This window comes from Chelonoidis abingdonii, chromosome 8 (genome assembly GCF_003597395.2).
Source record: "Chelonoidis abingdonii isolate Lonesome George chromosome 8, CheloAbing_2.0, whole genome shotgun sequence".
Classification (NCBI taxonomy): Eukaryota; Metazoa; Chordata; order Testudines; family Testudinidae; genus Chelonoidis; species Chelonoidis abingdonii.
Genome location: NC_133776.1, coordinates 106489521 through 106511353, shown reverse-complemented (window position 1 = coordinate 106511353; position 21833 = coordinate 106489521). Strand labels below are relative to the sequence as shown.

General features: G+C 42.9%; 1 protein-coding gene across 1 annotated transcript in view; it reads right to left on the bottom strand.

Annotated features, from left to right (window-relative positions):
* Positions 1-21833, bottom strand: part of GCNA (germ cell nuclear acidic peptidase) — a 67799-nt gene that overhangs the window by 11332 nt on the left and 34634 nt on the right. The window contains exon 7 of the mRNA XM_032793905.2: positions 4301-4466. Coding sequence (XP_032649796.1) covers positions 4301-4466 — 166 coding nt within the window. The remainder of the gene's footprint in view (positions 1-4300; positions 4467-21833) is intronic.

The following is a 21833-nucleotide window of genomic DNA, read 5'->3' as shown; positions in this document are numbered from 1 at the left end:
TACCTTGGTGAAAACTCCCAGCACCATCAAGAGCCTGAAAGAGAGCGCCTGGTACTGGTAATGTTTGGCCACAAAACCCTCCTTTTTCTGTGTGCCAGGTGAATGTTCAGGTAAAAATAGGGATCTTTGAGACTGAGGGTCATGAATCAATATCCTAAATCTAATGAGAGGATAGATGCAGGCAAAATTCTTCAGTCCCCTCACCATCTTTTTGGGGATGAGGGAGTACCTTGAGTAGAACTCTTTCCCCCTTGCTGCTAGTTTCATTCCCCCAGTTGAAGGAGCAACTTTACATCCTGAATGATGGGAAGAGGTGGTGAGGGGTGGGGAAGGAAGAAGATAGTCACCAGTTTCCCTTGTTAATCAGGGCCTGAAACTGCTCCTTACTGTCCTGAGGAACCTTATCAACAAAACCTGTCAGCTTGTCAGAGATGATAATATATTTGGCCATCAGCGCTTGACAGTTTTAAACTCAAAACTGGAGGGAGGCCGACAAGGATGCCTTCCTCCCACAGAGATACATCTTTGCTTCCTGGTCCCGGGGAGTAGACCTGGCTTGTTGGTGCTTACTTACCAGGAAGTTCGGAGGCAGCTATAAGAATAGGTATTCTGACCCTTTCATAGGTACGCAATACCTCTTTGTAGCCCACTTGGATACTGATGGAACTGTGGCAAGCATCTGCTAAGTGTCTTGGCAGGTTCAAGGGTGGCATAGTTGATTGGAAGTGCCAGTCTACTCAGTCCAGAGCTGCCCAGGATGTCTAGCAGTCTGTGACTTCATGGACCTCTTCCAAAGGAATTTGTACCATTCTGAGCAAGTCCTGGAAAGCCTTAGGAGCCTTTGAATTTGGCAGGAAAGCTGGAATCACCACCTCATCTGGAGAGGACGACGAGAGAATCACCGGCGTGGTGTTCGCCTATTCCAGTTATTGTGGCTGTTGGGGAGGGTACTAGCATCACAGGTCTTCTGGGCCCCAATACTGTCATTGTGGGACTTCAGACCTTGGTGCCTGGCCCCAGGGTGATGGGTACCAATAGGTAAAGTGAGGGTCATCTGTTCTTTTAGGAGTACGCTGGAGACTCTTGACACACTGTATGAGCTTTGCCTCCAGAGGTGCCCCTCAGGGAATAGTCAGAACATGGGGCATACTCATCTCCATCTTCTGACTCTGACCTCAGATCCAAAACGGGGGAGGTCTCAGTATCTGAGGAGGTGGTGATCACCTGCCTCTACTCATTGATGGTATTGACGACCGGTATTGTGGTAGCTTAACCGCACCTTGAAAACACAAAGGGTGCCAGATCTGGCAGTGCCAACACAGCGGCTGTTGTTGGTGTCAAAATACTACTCCCAGTACCAGGACTTGACACAGTCTTGCCCTTCAATGAAGTACCAGGCTGGTCTGTCCTGATATCAGACAGTCCCACTCCAGAGCACGAGGTCTTTCCTGGCTTGGTAGGAGATGGGGACATTTGCCTCTTCGAGGGCTCAGATATGGAGCTCCCTCTTTCTCTTATTGGAGTCCTTGTCTCTCCCTTTCCTCCCCATTTGCCTTGGCTTTGCTCAAGGCTCTTGGAGCCAGCTGGGAGAGGTTGTGGAGGCCTGGAACTATCTGGAGCTAAGCTCAATGGGCTGCTCCTACCTTTTTCAGGTCAATGTACTGGGTTGTGGGAAGAGGGTCTCTCTCCTGTCAGCTGTCCATGCTCTCGTGGGCCTCTCCATGAGGAGTTTTCAGACTTGAAACTTCCTTGACTGCTTTGTCCTGCTGCACCTGGTCTGGATGTGGTTTTCCCCAGGCAGTACAGACAGACATCATAATAGACTGTGACCAGGAAGAGTTTGTGGCAGTTGATGCAGTTTTTGAAGTGGAGGATCCTTGGCACTCTTTCCCTGCTCCCACTGGAAGAAGCAAAATGCCTTCTTTTTAAGAAGAATCGCTTCTCCGAATTTTAGGAAAATGAACCCCAAATATCTCTCAATTAACTAGACTAAATAATTAAAGCCAACTAAGTACTAAAAATTATGTACAATTTATTTACAGGAAAAAGCTGAAGAAGTCAGCATAAACACTGACACTCCATCCTAAATAATGAGTGGTAAGAAGCAAGGAAAGATAGCAGCAGTCTGGCAGCAACCCCTGAAAACCCTCAGTATGAAGCACAAAGAGTGCAGGTGCCCAAGTAGACCAAAGAGACACTCCTAGGGAAAAAAATCTCCAGTCCTGGGCACAGAGTACATGCACTACACAGAGGGTCAAGCACCTGAAGAACAAGTATGATCCTGCGTTATAGTGAGAGACTAAATAAAAAAAATAGTTTATCCAAGAGAAATTTAACAAAGATCTAATACTAGATAGCTCTTTAATCTAAAGGGCAAAGGCAGAAAAAGGATTAGAAGCAAAAACTAGACAAATTCAGACTAAAAAAAATATACCCTACCTACAGATTCTCCATTACTTGAAGCTTTTCTTCTTAAGACTGGATACCTTTCTAAAAGAAACTATATAGCTCAAACAGAAATTATAGAATTAGCAGAGAGTTTACTGCGTGTGTGAGGCAGGAGGAAGGACTAGCTGACATACTGATCCCTTTAAGACTTAAAAATCTATAAGTTCCAATATCATCATATAAATCAAATGGTATGTCAGCACCTAAAATACTTTCTTCAGTTTCAGTTACCCTGCCTATAAAGGGATACAGCAAAAAGAGGCAGTTCAGAGACAGGTGACAAAATGATTAGAGGTGTGAAAAGACTTCCATTTCAGGTCAGACTGAAAATATTAGAGTTGTTTAGATAATAGGCAATAAGAGGGAGTATAAGAGAGGTATTTAAATGAATGCTATAGAGAAGGTAATAAGGTTCATTTGTTTACCCTCTCTCAATGCAAGAACAGAGGGAAGTTCAGTGCATTTAAAACCTATAAAAACGTTTGTTTTTTTTTAAAAACACAATGCACAAGTAATCTGTGGAACTCAATGCCACAGGACTGAGACAAAGTTTAGTATGTTCACAGAAAATATTAAACATTTCTATGAACTGAAAACCCCACAGATGCAATGGTGCCACAAGTTTGCCTTGGAATGGCCCCAGGCACCGCCTGAGCAGCGGCTGATGTGGCTGGCCCTGGGGACTGCCTGAGCAGCTGGTGCCAGGGGACCCCCTAGGACTCCTCCCTCCAGCTGCTGGTGCCTTAGCAGTATCCGAAGGGTCAGCTGTGGTGCCCCCTTGAGTGCCACACTCATGTGTCAGTATATTAGGCGCCGCCAACCCTATGCCCTTCTCAGTTCCTTCTTGCTGACAACACCGACAGAGGGGCAGGACGCGGGTAATGGAATGGATATGAGCAATGCATCTTGAAAAACAAAGTTACGAAAGGTAGGTAACGTAACTTTTTTCTTCTTTGAGTGCTTACTCATGCTGATTCCATTCTAAGTGACTCACAAGCAGTAGCCCTGGAGGTGGGCTTGAAGTTCACAGTCATGCGGCTTGCAACACTGCCTTACTGAAGCCATCATCTTGGGCCTGCAGGGTAAGTGCATAATGAGACGTAAACATGTGGATGGATGACGAGGCAGCAGACCTGCAGATATCTTGAATAGGCACTTGAGCCAGGAATGCCACCGCTGAGGCACCTAGTCAAGTGGGTGGTTACAATTATTGGTGAAGGCACTTTTGCCAGATCATAGCAGAAACAGATGCAGGAAGCGATCCAGGATGAAATTCTCTGGGCAGTTACCAGAAGACCTTTCATCCTGTCCACCACCGTGATGAACAACTGCGTTGGCTTATGGAATGGCTTAGTCCTTTCAGTGTAAAAGGCCAGGACTTTGTCCTGATGTTCAGAGAGTGCAATTTGTGCTTTTCTTCCGACTTTTGGAAAGAAGGAGAGAACCACTAACTACTTCCTAGGCAAGGGGAAAAAGGTGCTCCAACCAACCATCATGGGCGGTAAGAAGGAACTGAGAGGGCGAAGGCCTAGCGGCACCTAATATACTGACACACGAGTGCAGCACTCCAGGGGGTACCACTGCCGACCCTACTGATACCAATAAGGCAAAAATCTCTGATTACTGTGCATGTGGGCGTGCATATACCTAGAATGAAATCGACATGAGCAAGCACTCAAAGAAGAACAAGCTTTGTAACTTTAAGTTAACTGCAGAGCAAGCACTTTAGTAGCCTGACAAATTTCCAGAGTGCTAATCTACATGACAGCAGTGCTCTAACCTCACCAGCATTTCCTGACCCAATTGTTATACTCATAGGAGACAGTAAAAGATGGAGAAGAGAAAGACCTACCTTTCCTCTGTATGTGATGAATGTATACAATAGACTGATTTGCTCTTAGGAACCTTCAGAGAAGGCATTTCTTTAGATGAAGAGGATTCTGACTTTGGTGTCATGATTCTCTCTTTCTTAACAGAGTGTTGTGCACTGTCACAGGGAGGCTTGAAGTTTCCCAGTTCTGCAAGTACAAATCAGAAGATTAAACAATCAATTTAACCAAATATCTTGAAGTTCCAGCAACCAATACAGAATATAGAGACTGGCAACAGGACCACAAACCACTACACAGTAAACTGCATTCCTCACTCAATATGCCCACCTTCAGAGGCAAAACACCCAAGTAGTTTATTGGTTGACAAACATAACTGTCTCAATAACTAGAGCTCCTCTACTACTGCCAAAAATATTACTTAGTATACTTACATTCTTTAGAAAAATTACTTCAAAGAAGATTTTTCTGATACTGATCTGCTAACATAGTTCAAATCAGATGCAAAAAGCAGTCTATAATCTCACTCTCTCTCTCACACACACACACACACACTCACACTCTAGATTACAATGGAGTTAGGACAAAAGCAGGCATCAGAAACTTAAAAATAATAGGCAACAGACACAATTATCCCAAAACCAAGTGTTATAGATCCAGGATATTCTAATTAAAAGTTACACTTAACAGTAAACCAAACATGTTATGGAAGTGCACAGGTAGGGCACTCAGTCTGAATTCTGACCTCTAGAGAAGTTATGGAATAACAATGTGATTATGTTTAAGACATTTTAGAGCTTGTGGTGCCAGATTAGATTAAAAATCATTGCTTACCTTACAGCAGGTATTATGTTTCCCACCCTTGGTGCGCATATACCCATGTGCTTGACCTCAGATTACTTTGGCCAGCACTAGCCATTGGGTCTGCCCGTGTGCCCTGAGTGTCTTCATGTCTTCTCCACCCACAGGCATAAAGGGCAGAGTGGGGGGTCAGCTGTGTCAGTTGCTTTGCCCAGTACAGGATTTAGAAGGTATAGGACTTTGCAAAAGCATGAAAAAAGGGCAGGTTGTGGAATATGCACAGACAACATCTTGAAGAACAACAGTTACTGTAAAGAAAGTAACTTTTTCCTTCTGAGTGCTTGTCCACGTATATGCCATTCTTGCAAGTAGTGACTGATATAAAGGTGGTGGTTGTTCAGATCTACTTAAATAAGGATTGCAACACAGATCTACCGAAATGAGCATCAGATCTAGATGCCTCTTAAAAAGAATAATGCTTAGTAACTGGAAGTGCTGATCCCCAAGATGCTGCTTTACAAATTTCAGAGACCTGAAGAAGAACTCTGTGTACAGAAAGGAACAGAAAAGGGAAAGAAAAAGGTCCTAAATTGTTTTCTCATCACCCTTAGAATCAGAGGGATTAGAGGGTATGCATACATCACCCCTGGAGTCCACAGCATGAGGAATGCATCTGCTCAAGATAGGGGATTCCAATCTGCTCTCAAAGAAAGGTTTGACATTGTTCTTTTCCATGGCAAACAAGTTTATGTTTGGATGACCCCAGTCACAAAATACTCTTTGAATGATAGAGTTTTGATCATTGTCAGAAAACTGTCTGAGGATCCAACAATATATACTGTAATCCTAGCAGATAAAAAGTTATGACTGTTACTTGCTGAAGTTTCACAGGTGAATCACCTCCTGGCATAAAGGAGAAATCTGGCTAATTCCTGTCTGTTTATGTAAACAGCACTGTGGTAATGCCTGCCATTATACCGAAACTGTCTTCCTTTCATTCAAGGCAAGTCAAGTCACACATGCTAGGTAGACTGCTCTGAGTTCTAATATGTTGATGTACAGGTGACTATCTTCACACGCCCACAGTTCTTAGCCCTTGCGATGGTTGAAATGAGCTCCCTATCCCAGATTGAAAGCATCTGTTACTAATATGTTTGTGGATAGAGCTGGAGAAAATGGAACATTCTTACAAACTGCATCTGGGTTCTTCCACCAATTTAACAATATGACAAATTCTTGTGGAATCTGAACTGGCATGTCTAGGTGATGTTACCTTAGGCAACAGGTGGATTTCAACCACCCTTGCAAATAATGGAGGCACAGTCTGGCATCTTGAATCACAAATGTGTAGAGACCATATGGCCTAACATTCTTATCTGCATTTGTGGGTTTCTCTGACTGATTTATGGTCTGACAGTGTCAAACTTGATTCAGATCGAGTCTGTGAAGAGTTACAAACGGATCTCACAAAACTGGGTGACTGGGCAACACAATGGTGATGAAATTCGATGTTGATGATTGCAAAGTAATGCACACTGGAAAACAATCCCAACTAACCGTATAAAATGACATGGTCTTAATTAGCTGTTACCACCCAAGAAAGATCTTGGAGTCATTGTGGCTAATTCTCTGAAAACATCCATGCAACCTGCAGCGACAGTCAAAAAAGTGAACAGAATGTTGGGAATCATTAGGAAAGGGATAGATTAAAAGACAGAAAATATAATGCCTCTATATAAATCCATGGTACGCCAACATCTTGAATACTGTGTGCAGATCTGGTTGCCCCATCTCAAAAAAGGAATTGGAAAAGGTACAGAAAAGGGCAACAAAAATGATTAGGGGTACGCAACAGCTTCTGTATGAGGAGATATTAATAAGACTGGGACTTTTCAGCTTGGAAAAGAGACGACTAAGGGGGGATATGATAGAGGTCTATAAAATCATGACTGGTGTGGAGAAAGTAAATAAGTGTTATTTACTTCTCCTCATAACACAAGAACTAGGGGTAACCAAATTAAATAGGCAGCAGATTTAAAGCAAAAGGAAGTATTTCTTCACACAACACACAGTCAACCTGTGCAACTCTTTGCCAGAGAATATTGTGAAGGCCAAGCCTACTAACAAGGCTCAAAAAAGAACTAGGTAAGTTCATGGAGGATAGGCCCATCAATGGTTATTAACCAGGATGGATAGGGATGGTGTCCCTAGCCTCTGTTTGCCAGAACCCAGGAATGGATTGCTTAATGATTATCTGTGATGTTCATTGCCTCTGAAGCACCTGGCATTGGCCGTTGTCGGGAGACAGGATACTGGGCTAGATGGACCTTTGGTTTGACCAGTATGCTGTTCTTATGGCTAACAGAACCCCTATAAATTTTATCTTCTGAATCAGCACTAATGAAGATTTCTTTGTTGATACTGAGCACCAAAGCAGCAAAGGTCTGTACAATGTGACATGCACTGTTTGTGACTTGCTGAGAAGAATTTAATCTAATCACATCAGCCACACCAGAGGCTTGTTCACCTGCACATTTACCAATGTGGTATATGTCATCATGTGCCAGCAATGCCCCTCCACCATGTACATAAATGGACATAAACCAGACGTCAAGAATTATAACATTCAAAAAACAGTCGGAGAACACTTCAACCTCCCTGGACACTCAATTACAGACCTAAAAGTCGCAATTCAACAAAAAAACCTTCAAAAACAGACTCCAATGAGAAACTGCAGAACTGGAATTAATTTGCAAACTGGACACCATTAAATTAGGCTTGAATAAAGACTGGGAGTGGATGGGTCATTAAACAAACTAAAAAACTATTTCCCCATGCTAATTTTCCCCCCTACTGTTACTCACATCTTCTTGTCAACTGTTTGAAATGGGCCATCCTGATTATCACTACAAAAGGTTTTTTTTCTCCTGCTGCTAATAGCCCTCCTTAATTGATTTGTCTTGATAGCGTTGGTATGGAGACCCTCATCTTTTCATGTTCTCTCTCTCTCTCTCTCTGTGTATTTTATAATAAAAATAAAATCTTTCTACTCTATTTTCTACTCCATGCATCTGATGAAGTGGGTTTTAGCCCACGAAAGCTTATGCCCAAATAAATGTGTTCGTCTCTGAGGTGCCACAAGTACTCCTCGTTCTTCTTGCTAAAATGCCTAGGTTCCCTCAAATGTGCTCAGCTACTGTTGCCAGACATTTTGTGAATGATTTAGGGTCTACTGATAAACCAAAAGGCAGTACTCTGTACAGAGCATGACATCCCCCCAACAAATCTTAATTATTTCTGTGTGCTGCATGGATCAATATATGAAAATATATTTCCTTGAGGTTAAGAGCCGGCAAACTAATTTTGAGGATCTACCGTAGGGCTTGGTGAGGCTAGCGTTAACCATTCTGAACTTGAAACAACCATCAAAAGGCAATGAGTCCAGAATAGAGCGCTATCTTCCTGTCTTCTTGAAAACTAAAAAGTAATGGGACTAAACCATTCCCCCTGTACTGATAAGGAACTTCTATTGATCCAAGAATAGTCTCTTAAGAGAAGGGTCTTTGAAAACATATCGGGAAGGTATGTTGAACCTAGGAACTGCTTGAATCTGAATAGAAGACCAGTTTCAATTAATTATATATCCCCCTGGACCATGGTAATATTGTTCCAAGCTTCTTGAAAATAAATCACTCAATCCCTAAATGGGATGGGAAAGGGGTATAGAGCCTCTAGGTTTGGTTTCCAATGCTCTTGATGCGACTGTCAGACTGGTTGCTTTGCAACTAGCATTTACTTCATTGAAGGTGCAGAAGCAGTAGATGAGGGCATATTAAATTATTTCTTTCTGGGCTACTCAGCTGTTCTTTGGTATGGCTGATAAAAGGAGGCAGAAAGTATTCTTGAACAAGGTCTCTGTTTTAGAACTAAACTGTTCAGTACCTTCAGAAAGATGATCTTCTATTATACTGTGAACTTCTCTGGATATCCCAAATGACTGTAGCCACGCTGCATTTCTCAGTGACAGTCATTGCCGTTGACCTACGTGTGGAATGATGCATCAATTGCTGCCTGTAAAGAGGGCCACACAACCAAATTTTCCTTCCACAATTAGGGATTTTATCTGTATGTGGAATCCTGTGATATCTTGCCAAAGAATTCAGACACTTTGTGTGAATGCAAGTAGAAGTACTTAGAATAGCCAATCAGGCTCTCCCTTCCTAAGTTGGAGAGGTCTAAATGTTTCAGCTCCTTTTGCATTGGTATCAGTTTTGAACTCTGCAGTCTCATCCTTTCCTGAGTAGCAGTGCCAATGAATGACACTGGAGCCAAGGGTGTGTAGAAATTCTCAAAGCCTATCTTCTCTCTGCCTTTTTTAAAAGTTGGCAGGATAGAGGATGGTGTTTGCAACAGCAACTGCACTGGCTCCAGAAGATGCTCAATCACAGGCATAGACAATCTTTCTGGCAAAGAGGAGTGCAATACATCCAAGAGTTCATGCTATTTCTCTTGACCAACCTTTATTAGTATTTCCAATGCCTCTGCCATCCTGCAAAGGTGGTCTTGGAAGAGCTTACAGTCATCAGGAAGAGAAGCAGCAGGTGATATGGCGGCTTCATCTGATGAAGATATAGCCACAGGAGTTAATGCTCCACTGTGACGAGGTGGTTCACAGAAACCCCCTTGGGAACTGCTACCTGATGTGCCAAGACTACTTCTGCCCCTGCTTTCCCTGCCAGCTTGGGTCTCCAGCACCTTGTCTTGCTGAACCAGACATGCCGGTCTGCTCTAACACAGACCCATGATCTGAACCACGTGCCCCAAAACTGCAGACTTAACCTGAAAGCAGCTTACAGAAGTGTTCCTGTCTTTAACACTCAGATGCCCAACTCCCAATGGGGTCTAAACCCCAAATAAATCCATTTTACCCTGTATAAAGCTTAAATTGTTCGCCCTCTATAACACTGACAGAGATACGCACAGCTGTTTGCACCCCCCACCCCAGGTATTAATACATACTCTGGGTTAATTAATAAGTAAAAAGTGATTTTATTAAATACAGAAAGTAGGATTTAAGTGGTTCCAAGTAGTAACAGACAGAACAAAGCAAATTACCAAGTAAAATAAAACACACAAATCTAAGCCTAATACAGTAATACAACTGAGTGCAGATAAAATCTTACCCTGAGATCTGTTTCAATAAGTTCATTTCACAGGCTGGATGCCTTCCTAGTCTGGGCACGGTCCTTTCCCCTGGTATAGCCCTTGTTCCAGCTCAGGTGGTGGCTAGGGGATTCCTCATGATGGCTACCCCCTTTGTTATGTTTATATATCCAGTCCCATTTATATATCTTTTGCATAAGGCAGGAATCCTTTGTCCCTCTCTGGGTTTCCACCCCCTCCTTCTCAATGGAAAAGCACCAGGTTAAAGGTGGATTCCAGTTCAGGTGACATGATCACATGTCACTGTAAGTCTTCATTATCCACTTGCCAGCACAGATGTACACTGGGAGACTTACAAGTAAAACAGAGCCATCTGCAGACAATTGTCCTTGTTAATGAGAGTCATCAAGATTCCAAACCACCATTAATGGCCCACACATTGCATAATTACAATAGGCCCTCAGTTATATTTCATATTTCTAGTTTCAGATACAAGAGGGGTACATTTATAAAAATAGGATGACCAGACTCAGTAGATTATAAGCTTTGTAATGATAATTTGCAAGACACATTTGCATGAAGCATATTCCAGTTACATTATATTTAAACTCATTAGCATAGTTTCATAAAATTATATAGAGTGCAACATCACAATAGCCACAGAAGTTAAAGTGCAGTACCTATCTACTGAATTATCAGAAACCTGTAGCTACATTAGTTCACATACAATGCTTGAGAGGGCTATGCAAAAGTAATCATGGATCTCTCTCTGGGGAAAGCTCTGGGTAAAAACAGGAGTAGGGTTGCCTGGTGTGGTAAATACTTTGTATTGACCAGTAGCGACATTAATGACGACCACAGGGATAATGAGTGTATGGCTAGGGTGAGGAATACTATACTGGATGTCCTTCCCTATAGACCTTGTGCCTACTGTGGTGACTTCTGGCCCTCAAATCCCTATCCAAAGCGTAGGAGTCAAAGGATTGAAGTCTTGGGGAGAATGTTAGTGATTCCCCTCCATTATACTCTGAAAAAGAACAAACACCCCTCTACAGGAGGAGTAAAGACCTTGAAAAGGTTTGATGGCCTCAGGGAGAGCCCATAATGACAATGAAGATGGCTCCAGTTCTGCAGTGACTGGTATGGGTGAGGAAGTTTTCACTATATGAGATAATAGGGAAGAATCTTGCAGGGACAACATAGCTAAATCTTCTGGTATTATAAACTTCAATACCACGAGTAACAGAATAAAAATTGTTGGCATCAGAGTAGATAGTGCCAAATAAGTCAATACCAAAAGAGTCGGTACTGGAGCAGAAAGCCCAATTATTCGTACCAAGAACACAGGAGGCAGTCTATAAATATTGCATCTTAAAGTTAATTCTTAGATTGTACCAGAATATGGCTATTGCAGTCTCTATGGGTAACAGAAGGACCTAGAAGCGAAGTCTTGAGCTGCCTTTTTTTTTTTTTTTTTAAAGTGAAATGAAGAAATTCTTTACTCTCTTTTACTCTATCCCCTAGAACAGTGAGCCACATCTGTGCTCTTTAGCAAAGCAGTGCTGCATCTTACCCCATTCAGACATTGCAGATGACTTGTGAACAAAAGCAGCCGAGGAATACTTTGAAGAGGAAACAGGAGCCTGACAAGTTCACAGAGCCAGTGCTCACTGAGGCACATTTAGAAGAGAAGTGTTGAGATCCAGAAGGATCTTGTTTGCCCAGGTCTAAAGCTGGTCTTATTGATTTATCTAATAGAAGAAGCTTTATGTTAGCAATCCTCACCTTTGGGGTTTGTTTGGAGAAAAAAATTACAACTAGAACATTCCTCTCTATGCCCTTCACAGACAGAAGACAAACATTTTGGATGTCTGCCAATGGGGATACAGTAACCTCCAATGAAGGATAAGTTGAAACTGGGAGTTTTTTTGGTCAGCTAGAGAGTTGGTTTACTGTACCAGGTATAAAAGAATGGCCACGCTGTGACAGACCAATGGTCCATCTAGCCCAGTATCCTGTTGTCTGACAGTGGACAGTGCCAGATGCTTCAGAGGGAACTAACAGAACAGGGCAATCATTAAGTGATTCATACTGTCATCCAGTCCTAGCTTTTGGTAGTTAGTGGTTTAGGGACACCCAGAACATGGGTTGCATCCCTGACCATCTTGGCTAATAGCCATTGATAGACCTATTCTCCATGAACTTACCTAATTCTTTTTTGAACCCAGTTATAGTTTTAGTCTTCACAACATCCCCTGGCAACGTTCCACAGGTTGACTGTCCATTGTGCGAAGAAGTACCTTTTGTTTGTTTTACAGCTGCTGCTTATTCATTTCATTGGGTGAGCTCTGGTTCTTCTGTTAAGCGATTGGGTAAATAACACTTCCTTATTCACTTTCACCACACCATTTAGGATTTTATAGATCTCTATCACATCCCACCTTAGACCTCTTTTTTTCTAAACTGAACAATCTCAACCTTTTTAATCGCTCCTCACATGGAAGTTATTCCATACTCCTAATAATTTTTTGTTGTCTTTCTCTGTACTTTTTCCATTTCTAATTAGGGCTGTCAATTAATCGAAGTTAACTCATGCAATTAACTCAAAAGAATTATGATTAAAAAAATTAATCGCGATTAATCAGTTTTAATTGCACTCAAACAACAGAATACCAACTGAAATTTATTAAATATTTTTGGATGTTTTTCTACATTTTCAAGTATATTGATTTCAATTACAACACAGAATACAAAATGTACACTGCTCACTTTATAATTTTTTATTACAAATATTTGCACTGTAAAAAAGAAACAAAAGAAATAACATTTTTCAATTCACCTCATACAAGTACTATAGTGCAATCCCTATCATGAAAATGCAACTTACAAATGTAGGTTTTTTTGTTGTATAACTGCACTCAAAAACAAAAATGTTAAACTTTAGAGCCTACAAGTCCACTCAGTCCTACTTCTTGTTCAGGCAATTGCTAAGACAAACAAGTTTGTTTACATTTACAGGTGATAATAGTGTCGTCGTCTTATTTACAGTGTCACCAGAAAGTGAGAACAGGCGTTTGCATGGGACTTTTGTAGCCAGCATTGCAAGGTATTTATGTGCCAGATATGCTAAACATTTGTATGCCCCTTCAAGCTTCAGTCATCATTCCAGAGGACATGCTTCTATGCTGATGATGCTCGTTAAAAAAAAATACCTTATTTAAATGTGACTGAACTCCTTGGGGAAGAATTAAATCTCTCCTGCTGTTTTACATTGTTTTATTTTTAATAGTTATTTTTTGTACATAATTCTATATTTGTAAGTTCAACTTTCATGATAGAGATTACACTACAGTACTTCTATTACATGAATTGAAAAATACTATTTTTGTTTTTTTACAGTGCAAATATTTGTAATCAAAAATAAAGTGAGCACTGTACATTTTGCATCCCGTGTTGTAATTGAAATCAATATATTGTATTTGACAGTATAGAAAACATCAAAAAATATTTAAATGGTATTCTATTAACAGTGCAATTAATCACGATTATTTTTTTTAATCGCACAATTAATCGCAATTAATTTTTTAATAGTTTGGACAGCCCTATTTCTAATATATCTTTTTTAAAGCAGGGCAACCAGAACTGCAAGCAGTATTCAAGGTGTGGACGTATATAATGGCATTATGATATTTACAGTCTTATTATCTATCCCTTTCCTATTGGTTCCAAATATCCTATTAGCTTTTTTGACCTCTGCTGCACATTAAGCAGATGTTTTTGAGAATTCGCCACAATGACTGCAAAATCTCTTAAGTGCTAACAGCTAATTTAGACCCCATCATTTCATACATATAGTTGGGAATTATGTTTTCCAGTGTAGCTTTACTATGCACTTAACATTGAATTTCATCTACCATTTTGTTGCCCAGTCACTCAGTTGTGTGTGACTCTGCGCAGTCAACTTTGGACTTAACTATCTTGATAGTTCAGTATCCTCTGCAAACTTTGCCACCTCAGTTTACCCTCTTTTCCCAATCATTTATGAATACGCTGAAAAGCACAGGTTCCAGTACAGATCCTTGGGGGAGCCTGCTATTTACATCTCTCCACTGTGAAAAATGACCATTTATTCCTACTCTTTGTTTCCTATCTTTTAATCAGTTACTGATCCATGAGAGGACCTTTCATTTTATCACATGACTGCTTACTATGCTTAAGCATCTTGTCAAAGGCTTTCTGAAAGTCCAACTACACTATATCAGCTGGATCACTGTTGTCCACCTTTGTTGACACCCTCAAAAAATTCTAATAGATTGGTGAGGCATGATTTCCTTTTACAAAAGATATATTGACTCTTTCCAAACATATTGTGTTCGTGTGTGTGTTTGATAATTCTTTTCTTCACTATAGCGTCACACAATTTGTCTGGTACTGAAATTAAGCTTACCGGCCTGTAATTGTCAGGATTGCCTCTGGAAACTTTTTCTTTTTAAAAAATCAGCATTTCACTAGCTATCCACCAGTCATCTGGTACAGAAACTGATTTAAGTGATAAGATTATGTAACATTTAGTAGTTCTGCGATTTCACACTTGAGTTCCTTCAGAACTATTGGGTGAATACCTCTGGTCCTGGTGATTTATTACTGTTTATCAGTTTGTTTCAAAATCTATGTTGACACCTCATTCTCAAATATAGTTCCTCAGATGTGGCACCTAAGAATCTCCCTCACATCCTCTTCAGTGAATACCTATGCAAAGAAGTCATTTAGCTTGTCTGCAATGGCCTTGTCTGCCTTAAGCACTCCTTTAGCACCTCAATCATACAGTGGTCCTACTGATTGTCTGGCAGGCTTCCTGCTACTGATGTACTTAAAACAATTTTTGCTGTTATTTTGTGTGTCTTTTGTTAGTTGCTCTTGAAATTCTTTTTTGGCCTGCCTAATTATAGTTTATACTTGAGCATAAACTCTGGAAAGTCCTTTCTGTTTTTCACAATAGGATCTGACCTTCAATTTTTGAAGGCTTTTTGCCTCTAACCATCTCTTTCACTCTGTTTAGCGAGGGTGGTATTTTGTTGGTCCTCTTACCTTTTTTTAAAAAAAATGTGGGGGTACACAGTTTAAGCCTCTATTATGGTATTTTTAAATAGTTTCTATGTAGCTTGCAGGCACTTCACTCTTTTGACTGTTCCTTTTAATTTCCACGTAACTAGCTTCCTCCTGTTTGTGTAGATCCCCTTTTTTAAATTAAATGCTGCTGTGGTGGGTTTCTTTAGTATTTCCCCCCTACAAAGATATTAAATTTAATTATATCATTGTTGCTATTACTGAGCAGTTCATCTATAGTCACTTCTTGGACCAGACCCTGTGCCCCACTTATTACTAATCAAGAACTACCTCGCCCCTTGTGGGTTTAGGATGAGTTGCTCCAAGAAGCAGTCATTAATGGTGTCTAGAAATTTTCTCTCTGCATCCCATCCTGAGGTGACATTCACCCAGTCAGTATGAGGATAGTTTAAATTCCCTATTATTATTATTATTACTGAAACTATTTTTATAGCCTAATCACCCTAAGCATTTCACAATCACCATCACCATCCTGGTCAGTAGCATATTCCTACTGCTATCCATATTATTCAAGCATGGAATTTCTATCCATAGAGATTCTATGGTACTGTTTCATTCATTCAAGATTTTTACTATATTTGACTCTATGCTTTCTTTCACATGTATTGCCACTTCCCCACCGGCATGACCTACTGTCATTCCTACATATTTTGTATCCTTTATTACCATGTTCCATTGATTATCATCATTCCACCAAATTTCTGTGATATCTATTGTATCAATATACTCATCTAACACCAGGCACTCAAGCTCACGCTTAGTATTTCTATCATTTGTATACAAGTACTTATAAAATTTGTCAATAATTAGTTGTCTGCCTTCATGTAATGTAACTGAATCGGATTCTCTCGTTTGACTGTTTCTCCTCAATTCTTATGTGAACTTTATCAACTTCTATCCTCCTCTCTTTACAAAGATATAGACCAGGAGTTCACAACCTTTTTCTTTCTGAGGTCCCCTCCAACATGCTATAAAAACGCCATAGGCCACCTGTGTCACAACTGTTTTCTGCATATAAAAGCCAGGGCCAGCATTAGGGGGTAGCAAACCGGACAATTGCCTGGGGCCCCACACCACAGGGGCCCCCATGAAGTTAAGTTGCTCAAGCTTCTGCTTCAGCCCCCGCATGGTAGGGCTCAGGGCCCTGGACTTCAGTCCTGAGTGGGGGGGCTTGGGCTTTCTGCCCTGGGCCCCAGCAATTCTAACACTGGTCCTGCTTGGCAGACCCCCTGAAACCTGTTCACGGCCCCCCAGGGGGCCCCGGACCCCTGGTTGAGAACCACTGATATAGACTATCCCCTTTAATAAGTCCTCCCCTAAGTGATGTATCTTTCTGTCTGAACCATGTGCTCCTTCGTACCTGATGGCTTTCCCTCAGCCCTTTGTTTAAAAACTCCTCTAAGACCTTTTTAGTTTTACATGCCAGTAGTCTGGTTCCCTTTTGGTTTAGGTGAAGCCCATCCTGCCTGTAAAAGCTCCTCCTTTCCCAAAAGGTTCCCTAGTTCCTAATAAACCTAAATCCCTCCTCCCAACATAGTCATCCATGCATTGAGACCCTGCAGTTCAGCCTATCTAATAGGGCCTGTGCATGGAACTGGAAGCATTTTGGAGAATACTACTATGGAGGTCCTGGACTTTAATTTCTTACCTAGAAGCATAAATTTGGCTTACAGGACCTTTCTCCTACCTTTCCCTATGTCACTGGTACCTACATGTACCATGACCACAGGCTCCTCCCCAGGACTGCACATCAGACTATCTAAATGTCTCAAGAGGTCCACGACCTTAGTGCCCATAAGACAATTCACCATGTGGTTCCCCCAGTCATCACAAACCCAACTTTCTATATTTCTAATAATTGTATCCTCCATTACTATCACCTGTCTCTTCCTAATTGGGGTTATCTCCCCGGAAAGGTATCCTCAGTGCGAGGGGATACAGGGACATCATTTGAAATGAGGATCCTTATTATGTGATTGTTCTTCTCCCCCAAGACTTTCATCCTCCTTAACAGAACAGAGACTGTCAGATTGGGAGTGGGACCACTCTACTGCAGCCTTAAAAATCTCATCTACTATCTTTGTTTCCCTTAGCTCCTCCAGTACAGCTACTCTGGTTTAAAGAGCCCAAACTTCATCCTCGAGGGCCATGAGTTGCTTGCACAGAATACACTCTTACACCACCTGGCCACAGGTAATCGTACAGGCTGCATTCAGTGCAATAAACTAGATAGCTTCCACTCTGCTGCTGAACTTCTGTTACATTATTTTTGCTCTTGCAGGTTTATTTTGTTTGTTCTTTGAGGGCGGGGTTGGGGGGAGGGGGGAAGAGAGGGTTATTGCCTAAGTTTTGAGTACATTTGTTAGGTGTATCTGGCTTCCATGCCTCCTCTCTAAATTCCCTCGCAAAACTCCTGTTTGCTAACACCTATGGTCACTTAAAAAAACAGGAGTACTTGTGGCACCTTAAGAGACTAACAAATTTATTGGAGCATAAGCTTTTGTGGGCTACAGCCCACTTCTTTGGATGCATAGAATGGAACACACAGAAAGAAGGTATTTAGACATACAGAGAACTTGAAAAGGTGGAAGTAGCCATGCCAACTGTAAGAGGCCAATCAATTGAGATGAGAAAAAAAAAACTTTTGAAGTGATAATCAAGATGACGCATAGAAGGTGTAAGGAGAACTTAACATGGGGAAATAGATTCAATTAGTGTAACGACCCAACCATTCCCAATCTCTGTTTAAACCTAAGTTAATTGTATCTAATTTGCATATTAATTCTAGTTCAGCAGTCTCTCTTTGGAGTCTGTTTTTGAAGTTTTTTGTGTTGCAAAATTGCCACCTTCAAGTCTGTCACTGAGTGGTTAGACAGGTTGAAGTGTTCTCTCACTGGTTTTTGAATGTTATGATTCCTGATGTCAGATTTGTGTCCATTTATTCTTTCGCATAGAGATTGTCCGGTTTGGCCATTGTATATGGCAGAGGGGCATTGCTGACACATGATGGCATATAACCGGACAGGAATGCAACCAGCTGTTCTGGCACCACAGCAGCCTCGGGTGGGCAAAAGGTGGAATTGCAGCACTTTTGGAGTAGAATGTATTTTCAGGGGTGTGGAATTCTGTGCGTGCCCAGTGGCACAGAATTCCCCCAGGATTAGAAAGAAGTTAATCATAGCACTCTCCTGTGGAGTCAGGTTAGGACAGAGTGGGGCACACAGGGCTGCTAGGTATGTGTGTGTCACAGACTGGAGATGGGGGCAGGGGCTGCAGGGACACATCGGGATGGCAGAGGAAGCTGCAGAGATGCATGTGGAAGAGTGGGGCAGGGACAAAGGCAGATGTGCCTGACTGAAAGGGAGAGAGGCTTCTTCTCCCATCCACACCCAACGACCCTCCAGATTCACTCCAGGCTCCTTCCCTCTGCCTCAGCTCCTCTGTTATCCCTGGCTCCCCTAAGCCTTTGCACTGCTTCTGACAGGTATAGGAAATACAGTTCTGTATTCAGAGTAGCAGCCGTGTTAGTCTGCATCCTCAAAAAGAACAGGAGTACTTGTGGCACCTTAACATATGCTGAAATAAATTTGTTAGTCTCTAAGGTGCCACAAGTACTCCTGTTCTTTTTGACAGTTCTGTATTGTAATTTAAATGAATTACTCAGATTTCTTCATTAATATGCCTAATAAGGAATCTATTTGTTACAAACATACTTGCTGACCCGTTTTGAAATAAATTACCAAAAATAATTGACGATGGCATGATTATATTGATTTTGAAAAATAAAATATACAGAATTTTAAAATATTATGCAAAGAATTTTTAATTTTTTGGCACGGAATTCACCATGCTACCAGAGATCCATTTAGCAAGTCTCTGCATGGAGATCAGTTGTTCTTTCATCTTTTTGGCAAAGGCAATACAGAGGCTCATGGAAACCCTGAAAGGTTTAGTTCTGTTGAGGAATAAGCAGGTAGCCATAGGTTCAAACAGAGGTCCTCTCAGGGTGTTAATGACCAGATTAAGGTCCCAAGGAGGGGTAGGTTCCTTGACAAGAGGAACCAATTCGGGAGACCTTTAATTAACCTGATCATGGCTGTGACGATGTGGTTCTGGCGGGACCATCTGAGATTGCCAAATCAGGACCAATTGCTCAAATAGGGCAGTCACAGCACAAGGCTGGGGTTTTTCCACCTCTAAGGCAAACCAAACCAGCCAGACAAAAATGACTTCAGTTTCACCCCACTGGCTAACCACAAGTCACACAAGCAATTTCCTCAGACACTCCAGTCTCCCAGTATCACCACCAGTTCCACACGTCCGGGGATGTATGGTTACGAAAACCAACACCCCAGTAAAAGAAAAAGGTTCTCTTGATCCCAAAGGACCAAGCCCCAGACCCAGATCAATATGTTTATTAGAGAATATTTAAAATAAAGATGATACACAGAGTTTGGCCGTGTCAGTCATTAGTCACGCGGGGCAAACAATACAGCGCTATGGGGGACGCTGTATTTGGTATGGGTTAGAATAAGCTACATCACAGTCATGTAATTCCCAATGCGTCGGTGTCGTGGTGAGGTCAACAATAGTCAGGGAGCAGCTGAGGGTCATCGCTCATCTATGGGTTACCATAGTCATGATTAGAGCAGCGGACCAGGTAATTGGGGACAGGGTGATCCTCACATGCGTGGATCCAGATCAGTGGGTTCAGGCTCAGAGGATGTAGATATTAGTAGGGGGTTGTAAGGGTTTCCCCCTCCCCCCGTGGTGCGGTGGCGGAGCCCACATCGGCTCACTCCTGGTACTGGACGGTGGCCGGTATAGTGTTCGGTGTTAAATGTCCCTGCGCCACCTGAATAGTTCCGAGACCATCAAATGTTCTCATGAGTCGCGCATAGCGACGGCCCACCCACAGGCCCTACGTACACGTTCGTTACAGGGGTCCCAGGCGCCTAGCTGCCCCACGATAGAGGTGTCGGTGTAAACTCGTAGCTCTTTGCCCGCAGGTGTCAGTCAAGGGGGCATATTTTCGAGTTTACGGGCTCGGGCTTCGCGGAACGCCGGGTCCTGTGTCTCGAACGGATCGTCACGTCAACAAGGATGATCTTTTTCCACTCCGCGTCTTGACAACGATGTCTGGGGCGCGCGGGCTGTCGGCGTCGGGGATGGTGCGGTTGACTGAATCTCACCGAGGTGTGGGGCCGATGGCCTTCACCTAGCGGTCTTGGACGGCGTTGTGGCGCAGCTTCCAGCTCTGGCGTGGGCTTGCAGCTGCACAGGACGTGGGCAGGGTCTCCAGGGTGTACCTGCACCTCCTGCGCGCTTGTCCCGGTTCCGTGACGGATGGCTCCATTACAGCGGGACGCAGTTTAGTCGGCCGGTGTATGAACCGCAGTCGGCGAAGCGGGTGAAGCTGACCGCGGGGAGAAGTGTTGCTGGAGTCCCACTTCTGCGTCACTCAAAGGCCTTGCCCTGGGGGTTTTTCTCAGCGGTGTCCACGTAGAGCGCGTGGACGGCGGCCTTCAGGACTTCTCTAGCACGCCTTGGCTCGGGCTGACGGGTGATGCTGCCCTCCGTCTCGATCTGCGCCCAGAAACTCCAGCTCCTGCCGCTCCTCCTCCCATACCAGCAGCAGCCCAGTCGCTTCCTAGCCGGTGCGTGGCGTTGCGGGTTGCGAGACCATAGCGAGGCGAATGTCCCACCTGTCTTGGCCGAATTCGCCATCCAGGGAGCCGCTCAGGAAAGTGGCTACATCCTGCCGGGGAGAGCCTGCGATTCGCTTCTCGGTGGCAGTGTGCAGGCGTCGCTGCGACGCTCTTTACTGTGGTGTCCGGGCATGTCAGGAGGCGAAGGCGTGCGTGATGACCGCGATGTCACAGAGGTCTCCCATGCGGGGGACGTTGGCGCACCGTGCTGTGAGCAATATATATGAGCTCGTTCTGGCTCCGTTTGGGGCAGGGACAGCCCACTTTTTGACCAGCTGCCGGATGGTTGTTGTCCGCTTGTTGAGGGGCACTTTGCCAACGGCGGAACCTCTCAGGACGAAGGCGAGGCGGGGGATCAGGAAAGTGTTGAGGGCGTTGATCTTTTGCCATGGGGCCAGCAGCGATGCGTCGATCTTGGCACCAAATCACGCTGTTGCCAATCCTTTAGGATCTAAAATCTAAAGGTTTATTCATAAAAGGAAAAAGATAAAGATGAGAGCTAGAATTAGTTAAATGGAATCAATTACATACAGTAATGGCAAAGTTCTTAGTTCAGGCTGGTAGCAGTGATGGAGTAAACTGCAGGTTTAAATCCAGTCTGGAGAACATCCCCGGCTAGGATGGGTCATCTGTCCTTTGTGCAGAGCTTCAGTTTGGAGCAAAGTCCCTCCAGAGGTAAGAAGCAGGACTGAAGACAAAATGGAGATGAGGCCTCCGCCTCATATAGGCTTTTCCAGGTGTAAGAACACTCCTTTGT